Source organism: Galeopterus variegatus, unplaced genomic scaffold, assembly GCF_000696425.1.
Source record: "Galeopterus variegatus unplaced genomic scaffold, G_variegatus-3.0.2 Scaffold3028, whole genome shotgun sequence".
Lineage (NCBI taxonomy): Eukaryota > Metazoa > Chordata > Mammalia > Dermoptera > Cynocephalidae > Galeopterus > Galeopterus variegatus.
Window position 1 is genome coordinate 229046 of NW_007729139.1, and position 13240 is coordinate 242285.

The following is a 13240-nucleotide window of genomic DNA, read 5'->3' on the forward strand; positions in this document are numbered from 1 at the left end:
TGGGTGAGTGGATGGGTGGTGGGTGGGTGAGTGGATGGGTGATGGATGGGTGAGTGGATGGGTGGTGGGTGGGTGAGTGGATGGGTGAGTGGATGGGTGGTGGGTGGGTGAGTGGATGGGTGATGGGTGGGTGAGTGGATGGGTGGTGGTGTGTGTCGTGGGCGTGTGTGTGTAGTGAGGTGTGTGTCGTGGGCACATGTATGTGGTGTGGTGTGTCACTGGGCGTATGTGTATAGTATAGTTGTGAACATGTGTGTAGTGTTTGTTGTAGGCACATGTATGTAGTGTGGTGTGTGTCGTGGGCACATGTATGTAGTGTGGTGTGTGTCGTGGGCACATGTATGTAGAGTGGTGTGTGTTGTGGGCACATGTATGTAGAGTGGTGTGTACCTGAGGCACGGCGTTGAATGTAGGCACATGTATGTAGTGTGGTGTGTGTCGTGGGCACATGTATGTAGAGTGGTGTGTGTCGTGGGCACATGTATGTAGAGTGGTGTGTGCCTGAGGCACGGCGTTGAGTCTCAGCCTCCATCCTTGGTGAAGACAAGGCCGTCAGTGGACAATATGTTTTTTTAATGTTTATAATGAAACACTCTAAACACGCAGGAAGGAGGGGATGAGAGCAGCATACGAACCCCACGACCTCGCACCAGTGAACGGTGTCAGATTCCTCAAGAAAACGGGAAATCTCTGGAAACGCAGCCACAGTGCCACCGTCCCACCTGAAAGCCTCAGCAGCGCCTCCCGCAGGAGCCCCTGTGGGGTCAGGGTGCGGATCCGCCTCCGCTGCCCGAGGCCTCGTCCGTGGAGACGAGCGCGATCTGCTGGCGCACTTGGCTGGGGCGTCTCCTGAGCCTCTTAGGAACCCTGCCCGCCCCCATCTCGTTCTTCCTTGTGAGGTTTGTTGAGGAAAGCGGGTGATTTGTCCCAGAGGCCGGGCGTGTGTCCTCTGTCCCCACAAGCCTCCTGCAGGTGTGTGTGCCCATCGGGGCACGTGATGTCTGCCTCCCTGAGCCGTTGGGGGCCACCCCGACCCACCAACTCGTGCAGGCTTGCGACTGTCTGTGTTTGTGAGCGGGACACCTGCCCTCCTCGCCGTCAGGCAACTCCAAGGGGCCGGCACTCAGGACCATGGGAAGAACACGATTCTTCCTGGTACTTGCCTGTGTGCACACAAGTGAGTCTGTCCCCTGGCTCAGTCCAGCTGTGACCATGGAGGGTCGGCTTTAGAATCTTACGACCTCATGATTTAAGCACATTTGGTGGGTTCCAGTCGCTTCTGTTGTGGTTCTGACTGAAGCGCAGAGGGCCCTGTCCAGCCAGTGGGAACCTCTCTGACCTGCCTCGGGGCGTGGCAGGATGCGCCGGCCCCTCTCTGCGGTTCCTGCCGCAGGCCTGGGTTGGCCATTTCCCAGAGAGCCCTGGTCAGCAAAGCCCTTTCCAGGGTCAGGCAGCCCCCGGGACAGAGTGGCCCTGGAAACCCCCGGTGAGCATATGTGACGGTCTCACGGTGGGTGCGTTTGCACACGTCGAGTGCAGCACAGGACAATGGGAGGCCGGACCCTGGAGCCCTGATGAGTCGCCTGTGACTGCTCTTGTCTGAGCTGGTCACCTCAAGACAGCTGGAAACGCTTCCCAGGAGCCTCTCGGGGCCGAACTGGACCCTGATCCGGGCACCACAGATGGTGCAGAGCTGGTCGCCTGAATTGCAGCTCAGAGCGGGGCCGGCCTGCCGGAGCCCCATGTCCCACCCTCCCCAAAAGTCGACCTTTTTAACTTGGGGAAACTTTTACTTACCAAGCGTGAAATAAAGCCTGTTTGGCTTGACTGCGTTTGCTCGGGAAATCTGATCTCATAGGGATGTTTCAGTTGTGCCGTCTTCTGCTTCCCGGGGGTGGCCAGGCCACGTGGCGCCTGCAGGGAGGCAGGGGCCTTGCACACTTGCGTCCCCGCAGCTCTGCAGGGAGCAGCGACGCTCTGGCCTCCTCGGCTTGATTGCTCCTGCTCCTGCCGTGTCCAGGGTGATCCTCTGGCTCCCGGCGGGCCAACCTCACCCTCTTTTACCCCGCCCGCTCCTTCCCCCTCTGGCTTGGCCAAGGCCGCAGGGCAGGACTGCTCAGGGCTCCCAGGACAAGGCCTCCACCTCCTGGTGCCCTCGCTGCCCCATGACCTTGCCCCTGCAGCCCCTCTGCCGGGAATGCCCCAGGGCCTCAGGTGCCCTTGTTTCCTGAGAGGGGCTTTCCCTGACAGCGTGACCCCACCCAGTACCTCTAGGGAAATCTCAGGGGTGGAGCAGTCAGACACTGGCCGCTTCTCACGTCGCCCCGCCATCGCTGCTCCGGCGGTTGCTTCTGCGTCGGTCACTGTCAGCTGTGGTTTGTGGTGCGTTGTCCTCCTGGATCAGAAGCTTCTGCAGAGTTCTCCGCCCTGCGCACATTTGTCACACGCCCAGCATCCCGCTCTGCAGCCCTTTCCAGCAGCCTGTGTCATGAGGTATTTGGGGTTCAAAGGTGGTGCAGGTCGGGTTGGGGACTGTGTCCCCCAGGCCTAGTGGTCTGAGCCCGGCTCCTGCCCCCTCTGGGGGTCTCACTGGCCCCTCCTGCTTGTGGTGCTGCCCCTAGAGCCGCTGGGGGGTGGTGCGCCTGTGGGGACATGGCACCAAGCAAGGCTGAGTTGGCTGAGTGTGTGGAGAGATGACACCACTCTGAAGAGACTCTAGTGGGAGCGGGAGGGTCCAGCTGGTGCCGTCCTCCAGAGAAAGGCAGAGGGCACCCAAGGTGCCACACGTGTGGGTACAGCAGCGTCCCTGCCCAATGCGGGCGCCCACTGGAGAGAGAACATGAGGAGCCTGGCCTGAGCATGGTGCCGTCGTGACAACTGTCCTCCAAATGACCACAACAAATACTGAGCAGCCCAGGGACCAGAGTCGGCGGGGCGGCCATAGCAGCTGCTGGATGCCAGGCCCAGGGCAGAGAAGGCCAGCTCTCTGTGTCCACAGCCCTGCCACAAACCACAGGAACTCACGGAGCCCAATGTCCCTGTGATCCTCACCTGCACCTGCTTGTCGTCCTGGCAGAATTGCCATAGAGGCGGCTCTGAACCACCTGAGTATGGGCAGTGGGCACTGGCCCCGTGACACAGCGGCTGCCTCGCTGCCCCTCCCCGCAGTGTCCCTTCCCCTCACCCTCATAAGGGGCCACGTCCACTGCCCCGGCTACAGGTGACAAGCCACAGCGAAGGCCACCAGTAAAGCGAGGCACGCACTCTGAGTTTAGACGTGTCAGGGAGGCACTACCACACCTCGGGACCTGGTCACCCCAGCAGCCATCCTTATGGCACACCTGGAGGCTTGGACGCTTCCAGGTGGGAGCCCATGAGGATGAGGATGTCCCTGTCATCTCCACACCTCAGGCACGGCAGAGACCGTGGTCACAGTGTTCATCACCAATGCAAGCAAAGTGACCAGACCTCGAGGAAACTCCCAAGTCAGAGACGCTTGTCCAGGGAGAGGATCTGCTGGCGGACACAATTTCATGACTGAATGCAACCTGCACTCACGGAAGAGAGGGCTCCCATCACCGAGTTCTGCTAGCTGCACCCTGCAGGGGCCTTCCTGGGGTCCCCAGACACCGCCCACACACCTGCAGAGTGTGCGTGGCAGGGGCAGTGTCACACGGTGTGCAGGTGATGCGTTTGGGGGTCTGGAATCCAAGAGGCTTCGGTGAAAACTGAGAGAGAAGCTTAAGAGGTAGCCGAAAACAAGATGCTTCCCAAAATGTAAACACTTTCCTTTGTGTTGGGAATTACCAGTTAGAAATGAAATTAAAATGTTCCGTTTAAGGCCGGCCCGTGGCTCACTTGGTAGAGTGCGATGCTGATAACACCAAGGCCACGGGTTTGGATCCTATATAGGGATGGCTGGTTTGCTCACTGGCTGAGTGTGGTGCTGACAATACCAAGCCAAGGGTTGAGATCCCCTTACCGGTCATCTTTAAAAAAAAAAAAAAAATGTTCCGTTTATAATAGCAACAAAAACTGTAGAAAGCCTGGAAGCACGTACAGCAGGAAGGATCGAGACTCTTCCAAGAACAGGAGAACGAGCCACGAGCAACTAACCCCGCGTTGCAAACTCAAAACATCGCGCTGTGCCTCATAAATACACACGATTGTTAGTTGTCAACTAAAAAAGAAATTTAAAAAAAGACAGACACTGTCTGCATGTAAAGATTTTATTCTGTAAAAAGTTGGTCCTTCCCAAATTCATATAAAAAGCCACTGCAGTTACAATAAAATCCCAGCCCTTTCTGGTTTGCTTTTGAATGGGGGTGGGGGAGCTTGCCTTTGTTTTTTAAAATCTAACAAATGTGAAAGTAGACAAACTGTTTTTGAAAAAGAAAACAAATGTCCCCCTGATGTCAGAACGCTCTCTGGGCTGCTGTCATTAAAACCACACAGTCCTGGGCCGGCCCCGGGGCTCACGCGGGAGAGCGCGGCGCTGGGTTTGGATCCTATATATGGACGGCCGGTGCGCTCACTGGCACCGTGCCGAGGGTTAAGACCCCCTTACCGGTCAGGAAAAAAAAAAAAAAAACGCACAGTCCTGACGGGGCGGGGGGCACGCGTGGACATGCATGGACACGCCCAGGGCCCCGGAGCTGAGGACAGACGGGTGGCAACCAGTGGACAAACTCACGTTCCTTTCAAATGATCTAGGTATTTTTAAATTATAAAAATATTACCAGAAACAGAGGAAAGCCATTTTATCATCTTGGGTTGGAGAAGGTCCTCCTAAGAAGCTGCTAAAGAAAAAAAATCCGATTTCACCAGTTAAAAAGTGGAGGTTTCGAATGTGAGAAGACACGTAAACAAAGCTAAACGGTGCATGACAGCCGTGAGCATGCGTGTGGCGCCAGGCCAAGGGTCAGGCCCCACGGTACAAAGCGTGTGCCCAAAACCACCACGATTGGGTAGGAGGCCAGCGCTGCCCAGGGGGCACTGAGAGGAAAAATTAAAACCACAACGGATACAGCATGTGCTTGGTCTCAGTCATGGTGACAGGGGGCAAAGCAGCAGCAGGTGGGAGCAGGGTGGGGGCGTGGGCACTTAAACCAGTTGGTCACTTAGGCAGGAAGTTTGTCAGCAGCTGTGAATTGTGAACGGACGTGGCCTGGGACCCTGCAGTCCCACTTTCCAGGACTGAGCTTCACAAACTTGGTGTGGAGCACAAAGACGTCCACACGGGGGCGCTCACCAGAGCGTCGACTGTGACAGGAGAACGTCCAGTGGCCTCAGTATAAGGGGAGGGACCTCCACTGCCTGAGCACCTATGTGTCACGGGGTCCCCAAGGGCATGGAGCCCAGCCCTATCCTCCATGAACCTTTAGGACGCATAGAGGCGTGGTTGGGTGGCAGGCTTCCCCTGGTGAGACGGAGACCCCAGGGACTGACAGCCGTCCTGGCCCCCAGCCCAAGGTGTGAGTTTTTGAAGAATACATCTAAAAAGGAAAGCCCCCACCCTTCAGAGACGTGCAGCCATCAGGGAAGGGGGTCCTGGCCTCTGTGCCCTGGGAGAGTGGGGGCTGGGAGATGGGAAGCCCGGGAGGGGACTGTGGGTGCAGCTGAGCCAGCGCAGACCCTAGACCCGAGCGCGGGAGGGCAGCCTGGGTGCCCAGTGCTGCTGCTGCACCTCCTCAGGAGAATCCCCGTGGAGGGAGCTGCTGTCCTGGCCTCGCATGTGTGGGCCCCGAGACGCTCACTCCCGGTTCAGGGGAGCAGCGGCCGTGCGCAGAGATGGCACAAGGCGCTGATGGCCCGTGGTGCCCGTCAGGAGAATCCCCGTGGAGGGAGCTGCTGTCCTGGCCTCGCATGTGTGGGCCCCGAGACGCGCACTCCCGGTTCAGGGGAGCAGCGGCCGTGCGCAGAGATGGCACAAGGCGCTGATGGCCCGTGGTGCCCACAGGCTCACATCTACTCCCTGGGGGCCACCCTGAAGGCTGCCCTGGAGTACGTGGTGGAGCCGGAGCTGGAGCCCAGGCTGAGCCAGGACCTGGAGGTGCTGCTGGGCCAGATGCAGGCGGAGGACCCCCAGGACCGGCCTGACCTTGAGGTGAGCTCCCCCCAACCCTCCACGTGCCCAGCACCACATGAACACCCAACGCGTGCGGGCCAGCAGCCTCACTCGGGCTCCTCGACCAGAACTGAATCGCGCTGCCTTTGTTTAAATAAGGACTTGATTTTTTTATTGTACGTTTGTGTTGTGGGAGATTCTGTCTTATAATTATCATGGGCTGAACGGAATTGCCTGGTTTTCTGTAAGCCCAGAAAATGACACAGCAGGTGGGCAGGCTCCGGGGATATCGGCCACCACCTTCAGAAGGACACGGTGTGGTGTAAGGCCGCAGGTCCCAGGGGCGGGGCTTCCTCCTGGGTGGCCTCCTGCCTGAGACATGCACTCGTGCCCGCAGAGCATCATGGCGCTGTGTGAAGAGAAGATGCAGCTCACGTCCTCCTGCCGCCTGTGCCGGAGTCTCTCGGCCGTGGGGAGGCGGGTGCTCTCCATCGAGTCCTTTGGAGCATTTCAGGGTAGGCACGTACGCCCACATGTGCATCTGTGCACATATTCACACATGTACACATGCGTACGCGTGTAGTGTGTATATACACACGTGTATGCATGTGCACACGTGTCTTCACACGCATATCCACATGCACAACAGATATGCTTATATACATCCTGTGCACACACAATAACACGGATCACATGCTCACTCATAAATGACCCTATAGACACCCACGCTCACACACGCACGTGTATTCAAACAGAGCAGTGTGCCCCCCTGTACTCACATACCCACACTCACTTGCTCACAGTCACACACACGTACAAACATGCACACATTTACAAGATGCACACACTTGCACTCCACACTAAGGCACACACTCAGGACACTGGTGCAAGCTCTGCGACACCCACACAACTGGAGGTCGAGGAAGCTGGTCATCTCTGTCCCAGTTTCATGAGCATGTTGGTAAATGGATGTGGGATCTTTCACAATTAACTTCCGTTTGCCAGCACCACAAAGCATCTGGCGGGTCCGCATGCGTCACAGGGCAAAGCCACTGATGTCACTTTGGTGGTGTTCACAGCTCTCATTAGATCCTGGAGTGGTCTCTGATCCCTTTGAGCAGATGCTGCGTCTGCACTGGGTTGTTGCCTGTAGCTCGGAGCCTCGGGGGGCCTCAGGAAAGGGGAGCCCAGTCACAGGAGTCTCGCGGTGGCCTCAAGGCCCTCCCGCGCAGCCAGCCATGCTCCGAGCAGAGTCAGTGTTTGTGATGCTGCCCCAGGCAACTGTGCTAACACAGCAGACAGCAGAGCCCCCACAGTGCCGCGGGGAATGGCACAAGTCACTCAGGGGGCACGCACGTGTCTACGGCCACTCACGCTGAGACGTGCATGGAGACTGTCCCCAGGACACCGTGGCTAGAGTCAGGCTCTCCCTCTGGGGAGTATCACTCAAGTGATGGCAATGGAAAAACCATGAGCTTCTGGGTGAGATAATTAGCTGGGCCCAGAGCTGCAAGAGGGAGGCCCAGGAGCCTTCTGGGGCCTCTTTAATTAGCAGGATTAGGTGGTTAATGAGGCAGGTGAGGAAGTTTCTGGGGCCTGCACTGAGGGAAGGGGTGGGGGCCTGGGAGCGCAGGACAGGAGCCCCCATCCTGCGAGACCCTGTGCTGGGGGTCTGTGATGATGGGCGGAGGAGGGGGTCCTGCAGGAGCCTGGGGCAGAGGTGGCCAAGGCGGGGGTCCCTGGCAGGGGCCTCCATGGTAACCATGTCTTGCTTTGTGTCCAGATGTCAGTGAGACCACCTGGAGGGGGAGGCCTGTCCCCAGAAGCACAGGGCCCAGGAGGCTGCCTGGGGACCTTGGGGCTGACTCAGGGGCCCTGCCTGCCCCAGAGCACCTGCCCCTGATCTCTGCCCCCAAAGGCCCAGACCGGGAGACCGGCCGGGGCCCCAGACCCCCGCCTCCCAAGCCTCTGCTATCGGCCCCTGTGAAAAACGGTGAAAGCCACGGCCAGGAGGGGCTGGCTAGCCTCATCCTGGACACCAGATGCCCCCTGGGTGAGCTGGACAGAGGCTTCCTCAAGAGGAGCCGTCTGAGGAAGGTACAGTCCTTCCCCAGGCTGCCACCCACCGGCCCCGAGGCCAGCGCCTTCTGCCTGCAGCTGACCTCCACAAGCCAGCTGCCCATACCCGAATTCTCCCCTCCGGACCCCAGGAAGGTCTTTCTGGAGGGGAAAAATGGCCTTTCTAGCTTCCAGGCACAGCCCAAGTGCAGACCATGGCCCGAGCAGGAGCCCGCAATCCAGCTGGTGGGGGCTCCAGGCGCAGGCCACAGTGGGGACAGGCAGCCTAGGGTCTCAGGACAGCCCAAGACTTCAGTCCCTGGCCAAGGACCTGCAGAGGAAAGACCCCTGTCCCATCCCGTGGACCCTCAAGATGCAGACCATAAGGCCCACAGTGCGGGGAACAACGAGGAGATTCCGGAAGGAGCCAGGCAGCCTGGAAGTGCAGCCTCCGAGCAGGTGGGTGGCCCAGGGCCGCGTGGGCGGGGGGTGCCGTGAGTGGTGGCCGCACTGCCTGGGTCCTTCTTTAATGCAGGGAAGGTAGCCTTAACCCTCACTCTGACAATAATTGGGAGGCGTCCTCCAGCTCCCCCAGCCACACACAGGTGCCACCTGCACACAGCCCAGCCCCACGCGGTCGCGGAAGGAGCATGTCCTACGTCGGTCTTCCTCCCGCCAGCGGGGCCCACAGCCCCAGCTCCCACAGGGGTCGACTCAGGGGCTCGGCTCCCAGTCCTAACACTCAGGGCCTTCCTCTTCTACGTCTTCTGATTGTTTAAATGTTAGAAACCCAAACCGTGGGTTGAGACTGAGATGCCAGGAGCGTCTGTGCCTGCGCAGCCGCTGCTGCGTCCCGGCTGAGGCCGGCCCCGTGCCGCTGCTGGGTGGGGCTGGGATGGCAGGGTGACCAGCGCCCGCCTGGCTTTGCTGACCAGAGGACGGGGGATGTCGTCCTGTGATTTTTATTTTTATTCTTACCCCAATGAGCGTTTGAGGGTGATTTACGTGAAAAATATGGTGACTTTAGAACAAAAGTCCATCTTGGAGTCCCGAGATGCTGAAGGGCCTTCCTCCTCCTGGGCCTGGTGCACCATGTACTCCGTCCACATTCCAGCTCTCCCACGGCCTTCCTTCTTGGTACACCTTCCCACGCACGACACCCACTTTCCAGACGGGTAAACCGAGGCACCCACTGGCAGAGCGGCCCGTCATAGGCGGCGCCCTGAGGGGCAGAGCTACGACCTCAAGCTCCACACAGAGCAAAACTGACCAAAAGCCTAGTATCGTCCTAACCACTAGGATTCCCCGCCCCAAAACCAAGCACACCCTTGTCCCAGGGTCAGGGCCCACCTGGCACAGGCACAGCCTGTCAAGCATCAGGGCTGGTCCAGAGCCAGGGATCCACCATCCTGGGTCCCAAGCTCAGTTCTCCAGCTCCCATGTGTAACCCATACTGTTGGGGGGCCTGGGGCCGCAGAATGCAGGCCACCCACCCAGCCCGGCACAGACAGCCCATGAGCTGGGAAGAGCCGCAGGACAGAAACTGTTGCCTGTCTCAGCCTCCGAGTGCTCGAGGGGCCTTGGAGGGGGTCTCTGGTGAAGACCCTCGTCTCTGGAGCCTTCTGCTAAGGCACGTGCTTCTGATTCGAGAGGGTGAGGGCTTTGGTCCCAGCTCCGTGGGCCTCCAAGTGGAAGACTCCATTCCGGGCTGATGCGTTCTTCTGACTTCAGGACTTGTGTGTGTGAAAATACACATGATATGAATTTTACCACTTTAATCATCTTTTTGGTTCTGTTTGCTTGTTTTGGAGGCTGGCTGGTACAGGGATTGCACCGTGGACCTCAGTGTTATGGGCACCACGCACTGACCCACTGAGCTAGCCGGCCAGCCCCGCACATTAACCGTTTTTAAGTCTAGAGTTTGGTGGTATTTCATGTGCTCACACCGCTGTCAGCCAGCACCACGTCCATCTCCAGAGCCTTCCCATCTTCCCAGACTGAAACTCTGTCCCTGTCCACAGCAAGTCCCCACCCCTCCCGAGCCCCGTGTAGCCAGGACCCCACTTCTGTCCCTGAGCTTGATGCCCCAGGTAGCTCGTGTCAGGGGAGCCCTGCGGTGTTTCCTTTTGTGCCAGCGTGTTTCACTCAGCTCAACGTCTTCCAGGTCCACCCATGCTGTCGTGTGTGTTGGAATTTCCCTCCTTCTTCAGGCTGAGTCCTGCTCCACCATGTGGAGGGACCACCCTGTGTCTCTCCATCGTCAGTCGATGGACATCTAGGTGGTTTGCCCCCTCAGCCACTGTGACTAAGACTGCTGTGAACCTAGGTGTACCAATATCTCTTCAAGACCCTGCTTTCAATTTTGGGGGGTGTGTACCCAGAAGTGGAGTTGGTTTTTCGAGGAGCAGTGCACTGTTTCCTGCAGTGGCTGCACCATCTCACATCCCACCGGCGTGCACGAGGGCTCCAAGTTCTCCATGTCCTCGTCAACACTTGTTTTGATGTCAGGACTTTCCCGGCCCCTTTTGTCAGGCATGCATCGTGGTCGGGGTGAAGTGGTTCTTGTGCTGTCACCATCTGCTGGAAATCCTTCCTGCGGCGTCTGGTGGGGCCACCAGCTGGGTCCTGTCCACACTGAGTTGCTTCTCTCCCCTGCAGTGGGTGTCCCTGCAGGACCTCTTGTCCCAGCTGGGCCGGCCCTTCAGGGAGTACGAGCTGTGGGCCCTGTGCCTCGCCTGCCTGCGTGCCCTGCAGACGCACACCGCACACCCAGGTGACCGATGCAGCCCACCCTGCCCAAGCCCAGGGACTCAGGGCCAGCACGGGTCTGCCAGAGCAGGAGCAGTGTCCACATTGATGGGGGCAGCATCCACACTGGGGACAGTGTCCACACTGGCAAAGGGGGCTCGGCCTGCCTGGGGCACCCTGGGGAGCATCTCTGCACTGGGGGCCAAGGGGCAGATGCTTACAATGCGACTCCTGCATAAAGAGGGGGGAGCCTGTGTACAGGTGTCTCTGACCCACACATCCTGAGGGGGTGATGTGGTGTGGGAAGGTCGGGGAGGGATCTTAGACATTGCGCTGGTTTGTGGCCTCCAAAAGTTCAACCCCGACAGACAGCAGGACCCATGGACGGAACATCTGTGGTATTAAAACATCACGGGCAGGGATGAGGACAATGTCTACAAGGGCGGGGGAGGGGCTGCCTGGCTCTAGCTGCCCACACCTTGTGCCCCAGAGCTGCCCGGCAGCCGGGCCTCAGGCCGGGGCTTGTGACCTGCAGGGCACGGTCGTCACCGCACGCCTCCTCTTTGTTCAGCCCCTTTTCATTCCCAGCTAGCAGCGCCTGATGCAGCCACGTGGTGCCAGCCGCTGCAGCTCTGCCCGGTGGGAGGGAGGGGTGCAGCTCAGGGGCCCCCCAGGCCCTGTCCCCCCCCAGCCACTCTGCCAGGGGCCTCTGTGGTGGGAGGAGGCTGCGCCCCCTGGTGACATGGGGGTCTGTGGGGCAGGCGGCACGTGTCCTGCCTACGTGGACGGTGCCTGCCTGATGGGGACTGGTGGGGGCGCTGCCCATCCTGACTGCGGCTCCACAGGCCCCGAGAGAGCAGGGTGGGCCCGCCTGCCCTGACCCCGCTCTGTTTGCAGCCTGCCTGTGCCTGGACTCTGTGCTGGTGGCTGAGGACGGGGCTGTGCTCTTTGGGCCACCCCCTGCCAACGGTGGGTACTCAGGGTCATCCCCGGGCGGTCCCGGCATGTGTTTGTTGGGCTGAAGGGAAAACTGAGCCGGGTTTTCTCTCTTAGGCTCTTACGACTCGTTCTTCCTGGCTCCCGAAGTGGCAGAGGAAAAGCTGGGGACTGAAAAGGTAACTGGGCCCTTCCCTGTCCTTCCTCACGGCTTCCTGCTCGCCCCTGTCCCCAGCCCTCAGCAGGCCTAGCGTCAGGACTCGGGGAGTCATGGTGGGTCCCCAAATGCAGCTCCACGTCCGGCCCCTCGGCTCCTCCTGGCAGGTGCCTCCCCCCTCCCAGGGCCGCATGGCCGAGGCCCCGGTGGGGGCAGCCTGGGCAGGATCCCGCATGGACAACTCTGAGTCGCCCCTCCTGGCTGACCAGAGCCGAGGGCTGAACTTTCAGGAATATCTGCAAGGCACTTGTTAAACACAGCCAGTATCAAGAATTAAATTACACAAACTGTAATGCAATGAAATTGATTATATTCAAAACCACCATAGAAGTTCCACCCTGGGAAGGTGGAGATGACACGTCCCTGCTCCTCCCGCCGAGCGCAGCTAAACAGCCTGCACTCTGCGCAGAGCGGGCACGAGACGATCGACCTGCACCGGGGAGAGAAGAAGCAACATGGCGGCAAGGGCCCTGGGTTTCTTCTTGCCTCATTATCAAGATCTGGAGCTTAAGAAGCCAGCACTAGGCACAGACAGAAAAAAAGCCTCAACAAAAGCCTGGGCCCTCTAGCCAACGAGCCAGGAAGGAACCGCTAGCAAGACATTTTTAGACATCATCCACCCTACTCCAGCCAAACACCACAGAAAACACCGTGGCCCCACCCAAGCCAGCAGAGACAGATGTGGAACCTGAGCTTAAGCCCGTAAGACTAAAGAGGCTCCCAGCACCTGCCCAGCCAGGCAGCATCAGAGGTTGAGCAGGAGCCAGGACCTTCGTCCCCACCAGCCTGTACTGAGATGTCAGTGGAGACCACGTGGGGCCTTGGACGTCCACCCACCCACCCATAATGGGGCCCGCTCCGGCTGGGTGGTGTCAGAGGAGGTCTCCGGAGCAGCGGTAGTGCGGCAGTGAGCAGCCCCCCAGGACTGCAAGACGAGGCGCTCCCACCCTCCAGCCAGGACTCCCCGCCCACCCAGCAGCAATGAGGGGCCCCCTCCTCGGGAGTCGTGGGGCCAACTGAGCAACCCGGACTCCTGCCCCCACCGGGCAATAAGCAGGCAGTGCCAAGGTGGAGATGACACGTCCCTGCTCCTCCCGCCGAGCGCAGCTAAACAGCCTGCACTCTGCACGGAGCGGGCACGAGACGATCGACCTGCACCGGGGAGAGAAGAAGCAACATGGTGGCAAGGGCCCTGGGTTTCTTCTTGCCTCATT

General features: G+C 59.4%; 1 protein-coding gene across 1 annotated transcript in view; it reads left to right on the top strand.

The window, feature by feature from the left end:
• LOC103599605 (protein very KIND-like) overlaps positions 1-13240 on the top strand; it is a 48090-nt gene that overhangs the window by 23318 nt on the left and 11532 nt on the right. The window contains exons 4-9 of the mRNA XM_008583756.1: positions 5960-6106; positions 6465-6582; positions 7851-8584; positions 10784-10898; positions 11771-11842; positions 11927-11988. Coding sequence (XP_008581978.1) covers positions 5960-6106; positions 6465-6582; positions 7851-8584; positions 10784-10898; positions 11771-11842; positions 11927-11988 — 1248 coding nt within the window. The remainder of the gene's footprint in view (positions 1-5959; positions 6107-6464; positions 6583-7850; positions 8585-10783; positions 10899-11770; positions 11843-11926; positions 11989-13240) is intronic.